At 37.8% G+C, this 17,975-nt stretch overlaps 1 protein-coding gene across 1 annotated transcript; it reads right to left on the minus strand.

Annotated features, from left to right (window-relative positions):
* Positions 1 to 9,774: 9,774 nt before the first annotated feature.
* On the minus strand, positions 9,775 to 16,169 carry LOC120152603. The gene is made up of 10 exons (XM_039164825.1): positions 16,012 to 16,169; positions 14,059 to 15,598; positions 13,827 to 13,961; positions 12,565 to 12,636; positions 12,280 to 12,321; positions 12,030 to 12,119; positions 11,764 to 11,871; positions 11,564 to 11,653; positions 11,325 to 11,401; positions 9,775 to 11,212 (listed from the first exon to the last, which is right to left on the minus strand). Exons 2-10 carry the CDS (start codon positions 15,451 to 15,453, stop codon positions 10,153 to 10,155), a joined length of 3,069 nt encoding a protein of 1,022 aa, XP_039020756.1. The 5' UTR covers positions 15,454 to 15,598; positions 16,012 to 16,169; the 3' UTR covers positions 9,775 to 10,152.
* Positions 16,170 to 17,975: the final 1,806 nt, after the last annotated feature.

A 17,975-nucleotide genomic window follows, 5' to 3' on the forward strand; every position in this document is an offset into this window, starting at 1 on the left:
GGTGGTATCAGAGCTTTCGGTTTTAAACACTTGGACTGTATATGGGTCCTAAACTTTAAATTTTTAAGAAAAAAAATGTCACCTTATGTTATGATTTAAAATTTTCTCGAGGTCCCTGATGCTAATCTGACATATGTTTCAAATTCTTTCTGTAGAGCCTTATAGATCCAACGATGAATGCTGCTAGAGGTCGTAGGACAGGACGTGGACGTGTTAGAGGGTGAGTCACTCGACCTTCTGTTACGATAGACGATCCGATGTCACCATGTGATCCTCCTGTTCTGCAAGTAGATCCGACTCTTTGTCATGATGATCAGTTTACTCCTGTGAGAGACCCTCCTGTCACTGAAGATGAGGATACTGAGATGAATGAAGATGATATTAATAGAGCTATCTTTCGCATGTTTCAGAGAGCTGCTAGAGCCCCTAGTAACATGACTGCAGTGGAGATTTCAAATTCTTTGGTCGCTGCTGGTGTAATTCCATTCGAGGGTATTACTGGTGGACCTCCGATAGACGCTGAGTATTGGCTGGAGGACACAGAGAGGATTATGGATGAGATGGACCTCAGACCTGAGCAGAAGTTGAAGAGGGCCCTAACTATGTTGAAGAAAGAGAGCTTCAGATGGTGGCAATCAATTTCTGGTAGTATTCCGAGAAACCAGTTAACATGGGAACTTTTTAAGACACGTTTCCGGAGTCGCTACGTCGGAGAGAGATATCTGCAGGAACGACGCCAGGAGTTTCAGAATCTAGAGCAGGGTAATATGACTGTTATGGACTACGAGGTTGAGTTCATTATGCTCATGGACTTGTTGACACGGAGACAGATCGATGCTTGAGGTTTGAGAGTGGACTCAGGTATGAGATCAGGAGTCGAGTTGCTACCCACCGAGAGAGGAATTTTGATGCTTTAGTTGAGATAGCCAAAACTGCTGAGGAAATAGAGTGACTGGGTATGGAGCACAAAAGAGATAGTGATCGAGCTCAAACCCGATTCAGAAGGTCTTATGGTTCTATAGATTCTTCTGCACATCCCAACAAGAGAGGCAGGGGTGAATCCTTTTAGAGAGGTGGTGCAAGTGTCAGGCCTGTGGCATCCGGTTCTTCAGTCGTACATCCTTCTAGACATGGTGGATCTTCTGGGCTGCAACCTATACCGACATGTGTGCACTGTGGAAGATGTCATTATGGTCAGTGCAGGCTGAAATTGGGGATATGTTTTAGATGTGGTTTCGGTGACCATTTCATGAAGGACTGTCCAGAACGAGATCGTTCAGTTCAGACGCCAGCTCGTACTCCCGCTCGTACTCAGAGAATTGTTCAGACTCCTGCGGGTGGTAGTACTCAAGAGAGAGCACCTGGATTAGCTAGTAGAGGTCGAGCATCTCAGAGTAGGGGTCCAGTCAGATCTGAGGCCAGACAACCTGCTTTGGTTTACACTGCTAGACTTCGACAAGATCGTGATGGGCCTAATGTGACTGCAGGTACTGTTACTATTCATTCAGTTCCATACTTTGCATTGTTTGATAGTGGCTCTACAAATTCCTATGTATCACATTCCGTTTCTAAGGGTCTAAATATTCCTGTTGAGAATACTGAGCGTTCATTGATAGTTCAAAGTCCCTTAGGCAAATCCATCGTGTTGGATCGTATTTTTAGAGAGTGCCCTATAGAGATCAATGGGGAGATTGTTCTGGCTGACCTGATGGAGTTACCCTTTGAAGAGTTCGATTTGATTCTCGGCATAGATTGGTTAGACAAACATCGAGTAAATATTGATTTTGAGACTAAGAGAGCTGTTATGAAGACCCCAGATAATCGAAAGATTGTAATGATCGGGGAATGACGTGGATTTCTGACGAATGTTGTGTCTGCCTTGGTAGCGGAGAAGATGATCAGGAAGGGTTCCGAGGCGTTTCTTGCTTATATTTTGGACACTAGGAGATCGCAATCCGATATTGAAGGCATCCGAATTGTCAAGGAATTTCCCGATGTTTTTCCCGAGGAGTTGCCTGGATTACCTCCAGATAGAGAAGTCGAGTTTGTGATTGAAGTCTATTCTGGTTCCACCCCGGTTTCAATGGCTCCTTATCGTATGGCCCCAAAGGAGCTTAAGGAACTAAAAGTTCAACTTCAGGAGTTGTTGGACAGGGGATTTATTCGACCTAGTGTATCACCATGGGGAGCTCCAGTTCTCTTTGTCAAGAAGAAAGATGGGACATTGAGACTCTGTATTGATTATAGAAAACTGAACAAGCTCACTGTTAAAAATAAATATCCTCTGCCCAGGATCGATGATCTATTTGACCAATTTCGAGGGGCTTCTATCTTTTCAAAGATAGACTTGAGATCTGGTTATTATCAAATCAAAGTGAAAGATTCGGATATTCCGAAGACTGCTTTCCGTACTCGATATGGGCACTATGAGTTTTTAGTGATGTCATTCGGGTTAACTAATGCCCCTGCTGCTTTTATGGATCTGATACATAGGATGTTTCGACCTTATTTGGACCAGTTTGTAGTTGTATTCATTGATGACATACTGGTGTATTCTAGAAGTGAAGCAGAACATGAGGAGCATTTAAGGATTGTTCTTCAGACTCTAAGGGAGAATAAGCTATACGCTAAGTTGAGCAAGTGTGAGTTCTGGCTCAGCGAAGTGACTTTTCTTGGACATATCGTCTCTGCTGATGGCATTCAGGTGGATCCGAGCAAAGTGGAGGGTATTCTGAACTGGAAGCAACCCAGAAACATCTCTGAGATCCATAGTTTCTTGGGCTTAGCGGGTTACTACCGTCGTTTCGTTGAGGGGTTCTCCCTTATTGCAGCTCCTCTGACGAAACTATTGAGGAAAGATGTTCCATTTGTCTGGTCTGAGGACCAACAAGCTAGCTTTGAGAAATTGAAGACTATTCTAACTCAAGCCCCAGTGTTGATTCAGCCTGAATCTGGGAAGGATTTTTCTGTCTACAGTGATGCTTCTTATTCTGGATTAGGATGTGTTTTGATGCAAGATAGGAAAGTTGTTGCTTATGCGTCACGTCAGTTAAGGCCGCATGAGCGTAACTATCCTACTCACGATCTGGAATTAGCTGTTGTGGTTTTTGCTTTAAAGATCTGGAGACACTACCTCTACGGAGAAAAGTGTTATATCTATACTGATCATAAGAGTCTGAAGTATTTGCTTACTCAGAAAGAATTGAATTTGAGACAGCGTCACTGGTTGGAGCTTTTAAAGGACTATGATTTTGAGATAGAATATCATCCAGGGAAGGCTAATGTAGTCGCAGACGCCTTGAGCTGTAAGGCGATATCAGATCTCAAAGCCTTATTTGCCAACTTGAGCTTATTTGATGATAATAGCCTGTTAGCAGAGTTACAGGTTAAACCTACTTTGGCCGAGGAGATTAAGGCCAAACAACTCCTTGATAGCTCGTTGCTTCCCATTATTGAATTAGTTAAACAAGGATCGAGTTAAGAGTATACTGTGGATCAAGATGGTATTTTGTGTTTTCACGGTCGTTACTGCGTCCCTAAAGATGATGAGTTAAGACAGATTATTCTTCAGGAAGCTCATAGTAGTCCTTATGCTATGCATCCTGGCGGTGACAAAATGTGCAATAATCTCAAAGAGCGCTACTTTTGGACTAGTATGAAGAAGAATATTTCAGATTTTGTGGCGAGGTGTTTGACTTGTCAGCAGGTTAAGGCAGAGCACCAACATCCGTCTGGATTGTTACAGTCAATTAAGATTCCTGAGTGGAAATGGGAGCACATTACGATGGACTTCGTTACTGGTCTTCCTCTGACTCCTTCCAAAAAGGATTTTATCTGGGTGATTGTTGATCGACTCACCAAGTCAGCGCACTTTATCCCTATTCGGGTTAATTATTCTCTGGACAAACTGGCTAAGTTGTACATTTATGAGATCGTTAGACTTCATGGTGTTCCGTTGTCTATCATATCTGATCGAGATCCGAGATTCACTTCCAGGTTCTGGAAAGCTTTGCACGAGGCTCTGGGTACTCGTTTGAATTTCAGTACAGCTTTTCATCCTCAAACTGATGGACAATCTGAGCGAGTGATTCAGGTGTTGGAGGATATGTTACGAGGTTGTGTGATTGATTTACGTGGTAGTTGGGAAGATTTCTTGCCATTAGCTGAGTTTGCTTACAATAATAGTTATCAGGCGAGTATTTGCATGGCACTGTATGAGGCTCTATATGGACGTAGATGGCGTACTCCTATATGTTGGACAGAGTTGCATGATAGAAAAACTTTGGGTCCAGACTTGGTTCGAGAGACTGAAGATACTGTCAGACTGATCCGTGATCGCTTAAGAGAGGCATTTGATAGGAAGAAGTCATACGCAGATAAGCGACGTAAGGATATTGAGTTTGAGGTTGGAGATCAGGTTTTTCTCAAGGTATCTCCATGGAAGAAGGTATTGAGATTTAGACGTAAAGGTAAACTGAGTCCGCGATTTATTGGGCCGTATCGTATTCTGAAGAAAGTTGGACCTGTTGCTTATCAGCTTGAGTTGCCTTCCCAGCTCAGTCGTATTCATGATGTTTTTCATGTATCTATGTTAAGGCGATACCGTCAAGATCCAGATCACATCATTCAGGTTGATGAGGTAGAGCTGAGACCTGATTTGTCTTATGAGGAGGAGCCTGTTCATGCTTTAGAGAGGGATGAGCAAGTTCTTCGGAAGAGGCGTATTCCAATGGTCAAAGTTCAGTGGAGTAATCGTAGCCCCTCAGAAGCTACTTGGGAGACATTGGAGTCAATGGAGGTTCAATTCCCTCATCTATTTTCATAAGGTAAATTTCGAGGACGAAATTTCTTATAGAGGGGGAGAATTGTAACCACCCAAAAAAATTACAAAATAATGTTTAATTGAAATTTGAGGTTAATTATGAAATTTGGTGAAATTTGGGGACTAAATTGGAAGTTCTTTAAACTTGTAGCTTGTTTTAGAGTTAAAGGAAAATTCAGAGACCAAGCCCTGAATTTACCCTAAAATATTAGGTATTGGTTGTTATATACGTGAATTGGTTTCTGAAAATCAGAAACCAATTCCTCCCAAATTTCCCTCTCCCAACCTCAACTTCCGACGACGATCCCGACGCCGTCCGAATTTCGATCGCCGTTTTGAAAGCACCATCGTGTTCGTTATCGAGTCAGGAACAATCCCCTCAATTTAATTGAAGCAAAACGCTGCCAAACGTCGTGAATTTCAAGTCAAAGTATCGACGTTTTTTTAGCTCAATCGCCTAGAAAATCCTAAATTCATCGCCGATCGTTGCTCCGTTTACGACACCTCCCGCACCATCGTGTTCATTGTGCCGTTTCGAGTCCGCCGGTGTCATCCTCGGTCTCCGTCGACGGCTGCGCGTGGGGAGGTGGATCAGTCAAAGATTCGGCCGAGTCGAAATCGAGCTCTCCGCCGTTCAAAAATTTGAACCGATCTTTGTAAGTATCTCGAAATCGCTCAAAATAATTTTTAGAAATTTTTCCGTGAATTTTAGAGCCCCGGAGGACGTCGCACGCGCCACACGGGCCGCCGTAGCGCGAGTGAAATCTGGAAACCGGTTTAACCGGTTTTGAACCGATTTGACATGTCATGACCAGACCCGTTGACCCGACCCTACCCGTTGACCCGACCCGACGACCCAACCCTACCCGTTGACCGTTGACCGGTGCTATTATGGGAATTAATTCAGTTTTGGTGCTATTTTGGGAATTAATTCGAAATGGGTGCTATTTTGGTAATTTTTCCGAAAAAGGTGATATTCTGGGAATTAATTTGAAATTGGTGCTATTTTGGTAATTATTTTAAAAAGGTACTCTTTGTGTAAAATGTTTGACAGTTTGTTGACCTCTTTTGACCAGAACTTTGACCGGCTATTAAACAACCGTTAATATTTTTCAAAAATACCTATCCTGACAGTTTTTGACGTCTTGAATCCGTTTTTGGGGTCCGTTTTGCTAAATTCAAACCCGAAAGTCTCCAAATCGTCAGTCAAACCTGTTGACTTTCATTTTGACCAAGAATTCGAAATTTTGGAAGGTCATACTTTATGTTTTTCGACGTCCTGAATTTGATTCCGAAGTTTGTTTTGCCATATTCTGACCCGAAATTCCCGAATCGAGCTTGTAAACCCAAAAAGGCTCAGTATTTTAGTATTTTGATTATTTATTTGAGATATGGTTAAGGAATTGATTAAGTAAGATATTTTATGAAGGTACTCGTGTTTCAACTGAGCAAGGATCAGTCAGGTCCGGTGTTGTCCGTTCTTCAGATCAGTCAGAACCGCGTATTACAAGACTACCCGATCTAGCGCTGCAGCAGAGCGTGATCGACAAAACCAGTAATAAGCTTCCCTATCTGATTTCTCAAACTGTTACAGGTGTGTTTCCCTACCAGTGTTATCTTACAGTTATAAACTATATATCCGAACTGGTTTATATTATGAGAATATAATATACTTTATGAAGAAATATCCGGTATTTTGAATAATGTTTACTAAATGTCTGATTTACCGTATAATTTTTATATGGTTTATAGTTATAGTATTTTTGGTACATGATTTCTAAATATGGAACATTTCCATATTTAATGGATTAATTATTGTTTTTACTTCAATGCATACATGTTTATTTTGTCATTTGGGGTACGATTGAAGGAAGTATTATCAGGTCCCTTTGCTGTGTGCGATGGTAAGCCTTACAGTTTACCAGGTCCCTTTGCTGTGTGCAAGGGTAAGCCTTACAGTTTCCCAGGTCCCTTTGCTGTGTGCGAAGGCAAGCCTTACAGTTTACCAGGTCCCTTTTCTGTGTGCAAGGGTAAGCCTTACAGTTTCCCAGGTCCCTTTGCTGTGTGCGAAGATCAGCCTTACAGTTTACCAGGTCCCTTTGCTGTGTGCCAAGGTAAGCCTTACAGTTTCCCAGATCCCTTTGCTGTGTGCAAGGATAAACCTTACAGTTTTCCTAGGCTCCTCTACTTTGTGCACAGGTTAAGCCTTACTGGTGTATAGGCGGGGTACGGTTCAGGTGAACCTACACAATTTGGTGATTGGATGGGGGTAGTGTGCATGTTATTAAAATATATTTGATAAATTGTTTTATCTTATCTGAATTATTTTGTTATGTATATGTTATACACTGTATGGGACACACTGGGTTTTTTAGCTCATTCTGTAAATTTTAACCTTTTTCAGATAACAGCAGACCGTAAGCTAGTAGATTTGGCATCAGGAGAAATCAATTACTTTATTTTGTACGAACATATATTTCTATATGTTTTTCGGTTATGTTTGGTGACATGTATTTTATTATCGTTTTGGACTTATCTGTATTATTAATATTATGTTTTATATTATATTTAACGTTCTATAAGTTATATAAAAAAAAACCTCTGAATGGGATATGTGACCCGCTTAGGTTTGGGTCTATCTTACAGACCGGGTCTGGGGGTTACAGAGTCCCCCTTGATCCACCAATAGTTTAACTGCATCCCGTCGAACCAAAGCAACTCCACCAGAATCCCCATGATTATTCCAAATAAACCTTCGAATAAGCTTTTCCAACGCATCACAGATTCCTTTTGGGAGCGAGGTCGACTGCATTGCATAGCTTGGAATTGCTTATAAGACTGATTTTGCAAGAGTTATATACCTAACAAGCGACAATGTCTTCGCCGCCCAACCCGACAATCTTTGCTCAACTTTTTCAAAAAGGTATCCGTAAGTAGCCTTAGTTACACACTAGTGTAATAGAGGCACTCCTACTTTCCCAAATCGAGAACTTCTTTAAATCCAAAGCTTTGAGTTATTATATTCTTTCGGGCAACATCACATTTTTTGGGGAAAAAAAAAGATTTCAGTTTTGCAGCACTCACTTTATGTTCAAACGAAGCGCAGAATTTCTCCATAACATCCTTAATGACCGCCATTTGATCCATACTAGACTCAGAAAATAAAATTAAGCCATCTGCAAAAAATAGGTGAGAGATGTCGGGTCCATTACGGGAGAGTTGTATTTGCCTCCAAGTGTCAGATTGAACACAACGATTAATCGCATGGGATAAGCGCTCCATACAAAAAACGAACAAGTATGGAGATAGGGGTCACCTTGAGGAATACCCCGAGACGGAGTGAAGCTCTCCAGAGCATCCGCATTCCATATAATCTGTGTTGAAACAGTAGTAATGCATAACATGATCCAATTAATAAATCTCGCCAGCAGGCCTACTTTCTCAAGCATTTCCTTTACGAAACCCCATTCTAACCTGTCATAGGCTTTCTCAAGATCCACCTTGATTGTCATCCATGTTTTTGCCCCTTTTTTCAAATTCCTCGAATGTATAACCACCTGTGCAAGGATTATATTGTCTGTTATATTCTGCCAAGGGATAAAGCTCGACTGATTTTGAGAGATCCAATCCGGAAGAAATGGTTTAAGACGGTTGATAAGAATCTTCGTTATAATCTTATACGGCACTGTACACAAACTAATAGGGAAGAATTATCCTCTCAGGAGCCTCCACTTACGAAATTAACACTAAAAGTGTTTTATTCGGCCATTCCTCAAGGACATCCATCTCAAAAAAACTCCTTTACAAAACATAACACACTCTTCCCCAGCGTCTGCCAATTCCTTTGGAAGAAAATAGCTTGATAACCATCAATATCGGGGGCCTACAGGGGATCTATCATGAAAAGAGTGCTCTTCACCTCCTCAATGCTAACTGTTCCAGTTAAAACGCTTACCTGATTCATAGTCAAACGATTAAATCCACCTTTAAACTCATTCCACGTCAATTGCCTAGCTTCGGATTGAAAAGATTGCCAAAAAAAAAATTAATTGTATTTTCTTCCAACCTCTCAGAATCATCGCTCCACGTTCCTTCCTCGAACCTCAACATTCGAATATGGTATACTATTTTCTAATAGCACAAAGAATACCAAAATGCCCAATCAGGGGGGAAATGTTCTAAAATGCAAAAATATTTTTTATTTAATAATTTATGTATTATTTATAATAATAATATTTATATTTATGTTTATTATTAAGTTATTTCATAAATTAATTTCATGAATTAATCCGATATCAATTCAACTAAAAATGATTAAATTATTTTTATTTTGAATATTAACTGATATTTTTATTGTTGGGTAAACTACTCAGTTGACCACTTAACTATTTAACCCTTTTAATTTTGCTAACGATCTTTCAATTTTGTCAATAACACCATATAACTATTTAATTGTTTCAATCAAGCCACATAACTATAATTATGCCAATTCCTTTTAACTGCCACGTTATCATTTCCGTCAACAGATAATGACTAGTAGCTTGATTAAAACAATTAAATAGTTAAGTGGCGTGATTGACAAAATTGAAAGATCAATGACAAAAGTAAAAAAGATAAATAATTAAGTGGTCAATTGAGTAGTTTACCCTTTATTGTTTTATAATTTTATGTAATATTTAAACGAATAATTAAAAATTACTATTTAATTATTAAAAAATTAATCATATAATCAATCATATATTTAATAAGAACTTTTATATATAATTTTTACCATTACATACGTGTTCATTGTTAAATAAAATTTAAATAAAAAGTTTACGAACTAATCTTTAAAGGAAGAGACTACTCATTTTTTTATATAAAAAAAAATCATAATTAGTCATTTAACTGCACACAAAGTTGAGCCGTTGGAAAAAGCCAGGGTAAGACTGCATATATTGCAAAATAATCTGCAATGTAATCAAAGATTATCCCTGCATTAATGGTGATCAAAGGGGAGAAAGGGAAAGTAGCCCTATTCTTCCAAGATTACAAAATACCAGTGTATAATACACAAACTATCCATGAAAATATACCTACTTTTACAGTAATGTCGAATAAAAGTTGAAGAGTTTAAATGGGGTGACCATCATCAAGCTAGTCACATAGATTTAGCACCTCACTTCCAGTGCCCCAACTAAGGGTCGTCAACTGAAACCCGATCAAAATTCGGAAAAATATATATATTATCTTGTGTAGCATGAAGATGCAGAATACATTTGAAATGATAAGCATTTGGGGAGTTCAAAGGTTTGGCGAAACAGTTTTATCTCCAGTTGCGGAAATCTGATTCATTTTGGAAATTTCACCCGGTAGAGGTTCGGATCAATATACTCTACTGTCACAATCCGGTTATCGAATAACCGTCCATTTATAGAATGTGCAGCCATGCATGATGCTTCTGTTCTTCTATACTCAACAAACACACAACCAGGCTCAAAAATCCAGTTCAAGTTGTTATCCTTGCTATTTTCATCCTTCTGAATAGCATCTAATTCTGTTCCTGGACTACCAGCAGAACCATCGATAGCTTCTGGTAGCCTTCCATAACCTTCCTCCTGATGCAAATCTTCTCTGGGCAACGATTTCTTATCGACATTTATGATTTCACTATCAATATTATCAGCAACGTTGTCATATCGAGAGTCTGGTTTCTGCAGGGTAGGGATCTCCTGAACACTTGTTATTGCCTCGCTCTTAAAGGCAGGATCTTCAATTGCCACCTTAGTATGACCTTCTGGTAATTCTCCATCGATTTCATCAGGATTTGCACTTTCTTCAACTACTGATATCTTATCAACAGTTTTGGTTTCTCTTTTAAGGTTATTATCAGAATACCTGTCAGAATGATAATTTGATTCGTCTTTCGACGCATGGACCAGATTAGGGACCTCTAGAGAATTTGTCTCGTCTAAAATCTCCAAGGTCGGATCTTCCACAACCATTTCAGTAACAACCTGAGCTCCAGCAGCCATGTTGCTATCAAGCACCCCTGGCTGATCTGGCTCATCATCCAAACTCCCATGGTTTCTGTCTTCTCTATTCATGTTACCTTCGAACTCACCTTGTCGACATAACCCACTGTCCAAGAGGTTGCTAACAGGTTTCTTATCTTTATACGTGTTGCCAACCCCTACTTCGGGAGAATTACACGAAAAAGTTAAACCACCAATGCCTCCAGAGTTTCCATCAGCAACTTCTTTTGTAGTCTTGGTTTCGACACTTATTTCATCATCTACTACATTCTGTACATTTCCAGTTTCCCTCGTATAATCATCCATTTTGTTTTCTCCATTTGTGATGATACCGTTTCCATGGTTGACAACATTAACAGATTTAATAGTACCAAACCTGCAGAAATGATATATGTATATATGAGCACACACACACATATTCAGATTAACCCAACAAAAGAAATATGACCATGAAAGGAGATAAAATTGAAATAGGGGTTTTGTAAGACCTGGAACACTCTACCCGTACATCTGCTAGTACTTCTTCCACCTCAGTTCCTGATAAAGATGAAAAGTTCTCTGGGAACTAAGCCACAAAACAAAAACAATAATTAAGATAAGAAAGATGAATTTCTTTCCAGGAAAAAAGAAAAAAACATAAGTGGACTACAAATAAACTTATCTACAGCACATCTAAATTAGATCATTACCAATATAACTACAAATTGATCTAAACCATATACTTTACCAGATTTTTAAGCTTAAGGACTTGAGTAGGTTTCTGAAGAAGTGGCCTCGCAAGTTCAGGAATAATACAGGAATTTAGATCACCATTTCCCTAGAACAAGTATCTCTAGTTAGTACAAATCTCCACATAATATTACGGCTAGTAAAGAAAAAAAAACTAGGGGGTGAAGCTAGTTAGAAAGCAACAGTGCTTGTTAGTACCGATGAAAAGCCATCAAGAACAGCCTCAACTGCAGTCATTACTTGCCCTCCCAACTTCATTCCGTTCAGACCAGCACAGGCTTTGTGAGAAACAGATTGGTCGACATACTGACATGAGTTTATCAGATAATCAAGTCAGGCAGAGTAGATTTGTTTACACGTACAAAAGAAAATAATAGATGTAAGAAAGAGTTGTAAGAACAAAAGCAATGATTTGACAATCATTTGAACAAAAAAAAGGCAACCAACAATACATTCCATGTTACCTCGACCATAGCATATTGTTCACCAAGAACCTTGTTCATAGCAAAGTGATATGTCTTCAAAGGACCAAAAGAATTAGCAATCTCCATGAACTGAAAATTGCATACAAATCCTAGTCAGTTTATAAGGGTGATAAAATTATAAATGGAAATAAGAGAGAATGATGATTAGTAGAGAAGAGGAAGAAGATGCAGGAATAAAAGGACCCTAGATAATCTGTGTGCAGCATTGGGACTTCTAGAGTCATATTACCATTTCAGATGAAATAGCCTTTGAAATTCCACCAATGAATATCTGCACCAACTCACAAGGAAAAGGAAATAATATAAAGATTGCCACAAAAAAGGGAAAAAACAGTACAAGTAGACTGAATGCCATCCGCAAATGGTGCATGCCGTAATAATGAAAAAGGAAAGGGAAAAAACAACAGCAAGATGGGTACGAGTAAATTACAGAAGTGCAGGCGATGCCTTAATAGCATGCAATTCACATCATTTATGGAAAAGAGTAGCAAAGACTAACATTATGAACACATACCTTGTGATGTGAATCCTCCACAACATCATCGACTGTGGTCAGTGTTGCTCCTGATTTCTCCAGTTCACCAGTCTGCATGAAAATAGCAACTGTCTGAAAACCTGCTACGATGGTAACCACAATTGACCTCAGAAACAGCAAAGCAGTTGAAATGTACTAGCATCTTTCTGGCAGAACAGAAATTGCTAATTAAATTACAAACATTTTATCTAAGACTAGATAAATGAAGGGAAAACATATAAAAGTTATCCAGGTTATTTGACGTCTGAAAGTACAACAATATTCTAAATTACACAAATGCACCATGATGTGCAGAAACATTTGAAAATAAAACTCTTTTAGGCTTCATAGGTTCAAAAATTATCCAGTGGAAAATCAGAGGTGTGGTGGGGGCTCGCAATTGCACCACATTGATGTGCCGAATAGAACCTTAATATAAGCCCCATGTATCAGCGCACAGCATAGACACAAACCCCAAAGAGTCAACCTTATGGATTTAAATGGGTATTCCCAAATACAAGTAAAAATATTGTAAAAGTTACTTGATTTAAGGAGCAGTTTAAGAATTACACACCACTGAACCTTACTATAAGAGGTTAGTTAAGGTGTTTTGATGGGTCCAGTGGAAAATAAGAGGTTGTGTGGAGGGAGGACTCCCCAGTGCACCACACCAAGGTGCCAAATGGCACCTTCATATATGCTCCATCTATCAGTGCACAGCAAAGACACATACGCCAAGGTGTCAAGCTTATAGATTTAAATGGGGACTCCTAAATCCAAGTAAAATATCGTAAAAGCTACTTAAGAGGCATTTTAAGAATTGCACACCAAACTGTAGAGAAAGGAATAATTACTTCTGTAGATGAAAAGAATTAATTAAAAACATAGAAAACTTCTAATCAGCATGTTCTACAGGTCATACAGTACCAAATATATATAATTGCTGACAACTGAATTAGTTAGACAGAAGTTACAGAATTTAAAATTCCCATAAGTCATTATACCAACAGCAATAATTACAAAGACTAATTATGAAATTTCTAGTCATAAATACTTTATCTTGGTTTTTGAGACAAAAAAATTGCAGTGTTAATAATAACATATCAGCATTTAAGCAAAAGAGATTCCTAAAGATTGTCCATAAATAAATTCAGTATACACAAACAAGAAAAAAAAGTGTATAATAAATCTGAAAGAGAGAAAAGAATACATATATCCACAAAGATCAATAATTAAAGTAACAGAGTTATTATTTGTAGTACCACTTCAACAAAGTCCTTTGGCCGTCTGATTTTGAGAACGGAACCAGAGAAAGTACTGCCATCAAAAGAAAGAGCTGCAGAAGCATCCTCTGGCGTAAGGAATTCAACAAGAGCTTGGCCGTTTCCTTTGTGTATCTGCAATTTGTAAGGCATAATATCACATCTTTCTATATAGCATTCATATGTTTAGCACGAGAAAATGTACACCATCAAAATAATACATCATACTTACAATGCAGCTAATACATGGTTTGGTCCTATGGATATGACTAATTCCAGATGAAAGCAAAAAATTATTGAAGGATTCCATCAGAGCTTTTTCAGAGGCTGAAGGGGGAACATTTTCTACATAAAGCCTTCTCATAGGCCTGGTAGCTTCTGTCAGCTGAACCGAGTCAAAGGATAAAAAACTGGTTGAAGCCACAGCTAGAGGCTTCCCTGTTGCAGAAACACTGGGAACAGGATTGACTATAGCATGCATGTTTAAGGAAACCATTTGACTTAATGCTGGTAAATTAGAAGAAGCTGAACCAGAAAACAGATTTTCTGTTTCTGAAATTGCAAGATCCCACTTAGCTGTTCTCTTCTCTGTTGAGCGATGAACTGGGGAGGGCGACCTAACAGCAGCTTCAGTCTTTCTTTTCCTTGGATAGTAGCCACCAAGACCGCTAGTGGACCCGCCATGTCGCCTATGGTGACCAGTTGAACCGTTACTTGTCATTCTACTCCTGTCATCAGAATTTTGTATTCCAAACCTCCCTTTTATACCATGAGAGGAAAGTTCACGCTCTGATGCAAGATGATATGCATGCTTGTGCGCCCTTGGTGAGAGAGAAATAGATCTTCTATGCCTGTTGTCATGCTCCCGGCTATGTGACCGTCTCCTTTTATGGTGTGAATCCTCATGATGGGATCTTGATGGTTCTTTTGTCTCCTTCTTGTCTCTACTTTCTGAAGCATGCCCCTTTTGACTCTCATGTTTTTTAGTAGTATGTCTTTCTCTATTTTGTTCATTGTCTCTAGTTTGATGTTTTCTCTTGTCATCTCTCACAGATTTCCCCTCACTTCTACTTACATGGCTATCCGCTAAGTCTCTAGAATGCTTCTTTGTATTTACCTTTTCTGAACCACCAGCTGTTTGCTCAGCTTTTCTCTTCACATGAATTTGTTTCTCATGCTTGCCTTCATCCTTGACGCCCGTATCTTTTCTCACCTCAGACTTCAATCTTCTTTCAGGCTCATGATTCTCCCTAGTTTTCTGTTTAGAGATGTTATCATTTATCCTATATGAATTATCTATTTTCTTGTTGGAACTTCTCTTCTCCATTCCCTCCAATAAGTTCTTTTCATGACCAAGAGAAAAATCTTTTCCGTGCCCGTTCCCGCCATCAGATTTGTTAACATTAAAATCATTCAGGATTGGGCTGTCCATCGCTATCTTTCTCACTTTTATATTTCCTTCTTTGACACTTTCAGGATTATCACTAAGTTTTTTATTATTCCTCTTTAACATAATCTCTTCATAGTTGAAAGGCCTAGTCCGGGCTGAAGTTCCTTCATTGGAATCATGTTGTGGGTGCTCCCGAACTTTTTCGTGCTTTACCTTAGGCCGACTTGATCTGCCCATCTTACCAAGTATACTAACTAGTAACTACAATACTTCTCAAATTCACTAAAAGAACACACTAAGCACTCAGTCCAATAACCAAGATGCATATCATAAGAAAGCCTCAATACCAAATTCTGATAAGCATCTGAAGGTTCTTTATTTACTGCAAATAAAGTAACACACAATATGAGAAAAATGACATTATTTTTCATACGGTAATGAAAAAAATCCACAAATAACAACCTATTTTACTATATGACAATTCTACATACCATTTTCATTGCTAGAAACCACTACTAAAAGAACCCTAACAAAATTTACAAAGGAACACTTACTTTTCCAACATTTTAGCCTTCAGGTAATCAGTTTCTTATACAGACAGAAACAATAAAAGAAACCCATGCATTCTATTCTTAAAGTTTTTTTCTAATAAAGAAATGAAATTATAAGAAGTACCCAGAAGAGGAAAAAGAATACGAGGAAACTTAATCAAACTTTCACCCAAGTTCTGTTCTAATAAAGAACTCGAGACCCAACAAAGATTAGAGAAAACAGAGCAAGTAAAAAGGTTTGTACCTTGAAGCCAAGCCAAGATCGGTTGGGGTACACAGTTACCTTGCCTTGGGTAGGAACTTGAAAACCTAGAAATTGAACTGATATAGCTATCGTTAAAATAAATGGAAGGAATGGTACGATGCAAGGGTTCCTACCTTTTTCTTTTTATTATTATTATTTTGTTTAATTTCAATTTATTAGAGGGATGGTTTTTTCTCTCATTATTATGGAAATTCAATTGGGTAAAAAACAGAATAGTAATCCAAAAATATTGTATAAATAGTATTATTTTATATTTCTTACCATTTATGTTTGATGCACATTTTAAATTAAATTTACCTAATTTTTTGGGTAAAGTACAAAAATGGTCCATCGACTATAGGGTTTACTTTGTTGAGTCTATTGACTATAAAAAATTACAAAATGGTCACTGACTTTAGGATGTTGCTTTGTTGAGTCCATCAACTATTAAAAGTTACAAAATGGTCACACGACTATCCATTATGTTCCAAATTTGTATTTTTTCATTAAAAAATGACGACAATTTGAGTTGGAAGTTAATATATTGTTTGAGATGTGATAAAATATGATCATAAAACATCAAACTACTATCATATCTTGGACAACATATTAACATCTAGTTCAAATTACCGTCATTTTTTAATGGAAAATGACGAGTTTGGAACATAATGAATAGTCAGATGATCATTTTGTAACTTTTAATAGTGAAGGGACTCAACAAAATAACATTCTATAGTCAAAGGACCATTTTATTATTTTTAATAGTCGAGGGACTCTAAAAAGCAACAACCTATAGTCGAGAAATCATATGTATATTGTACCCATTTTTTATAATATATCTTCATTAAATTTACTAATCGGACATAAAATTACATGTTATTTATATATCAAATATTAATTTACTGATATTAAATTACATGTTATTTAAGATACTCATACTAACTATTTGCTGATGAGATCAAATAGATTATGATGAATATAGGTGGTTCACCCAATCTAGTTTGGGTGGAGAGTTACCATCGATAATAGATCGCTTATTGGACAGTGTCAAAGTATTATGTCTCCAAGAAGATGTAGAGAAAAAGGAAATCATAAGGGTGAGTTTGTTTTATTTGAATAACATAATGTCTCTTGGTCTTGGTACGTTGATAGATTTTATAATGGTCTTTAATGTGTTTGTTAGTTGTAAGGTCATGATAGCTACTAGTATGCTAGTTGACTAAGTAGATAAGATCAGGTGACTCTGGATTTGACTCTGACAAGTCGCATGGTCTTGTCAAAAGTAATATCAATAAGTCATGATTTCCCGAGATTTAGGTATTCAAAATAATTCTTTTAGAACTCTGGGGATGTTGGGTGTCTAAGACTCTCCATTCGGAGACGTTATTTCAAGCTCATTCGTAGTGAGTACGTTCTTCAAGTGTATTGATATATGCAGATGATATAATAATTGTCTCTCCTTAATTGAAGGAATTTTATAAAATGACTTAACTTAAACTCACATACAAAGATATGATTTTTTGATAAATATGTCATTATTCTTTTTGGACATTGCGGTGATAATTATTATTTTTGAATGATAGAAGAGTGTGCATATATCATTACAGTGCGAGTGATGATATGAGACACAATATATTAAATGATGAAATTACATGACACACTTCCATTATTTAAAAATGAATACAAAGTAACATCATTATTTACTTTCTTTGTTTGGTTTTCAACCACAATTTTCTCTACAATGTTATCTGGTTTCCTTTTGAGTCTTTTTTATTGCCACGTTGAAGAGTATAGTGAGGGTAGTCATTGTTTTAGAAGAGAGTTGAGGCATGTAACACCTCAGAAATTGATCTAAATTTTTTTCAAGTATGTTATTTTGATAGTTGATTATTCTTGAAATTTGATTAATTTAATTTTATGGATTAAATAATAATTGATTTCGGATAACGATTTAGTTATGAAAA

Source organism: Hibiscus syriacus, unplaced genomic scaffold (genome assembly GCF_006381635.1).
Source record: "Hibiscus syriacus cultivar Baekdansim isolate YM2019G1 unplaced genomic scaffold, ASM638163v2 tig00000218_pilon, whole genome shotgun sequence".
Classification (NCBI taxonomy): domain Eukaryota; kingdom Viridiplantae; phylum Streptophyta; class Magnoliopsida; order Malvales; family Malvaceae; genus Hibiscus; species Hibiscus syriacus.

Bases quoted from the DNA above. Each gene is read 5' to 3' on its own strand.
- LOC120152603 (XM_039164825.1), bottom strand. From the start codon at position 15,453: ATGGGCAGATCAAGTCGGCCTAAGGTAAAGCACGAAAAAGTTCGGGAG. The intron at 12,637-13,826 runs GTACTACAAATA...ATTTTCATGCAG, and splicing joins CAAAGGACTTTGTTGAAGTG to ACTGGTGAACTGGAGAAATC. The intron at 11,402-11,563 runs GTAAAGTATATG...TTTGTGGCTTAG, and splicing joins TCCTTAAGCTTAAAAATCTG to TTCCCAGAGAACTTTTCATC.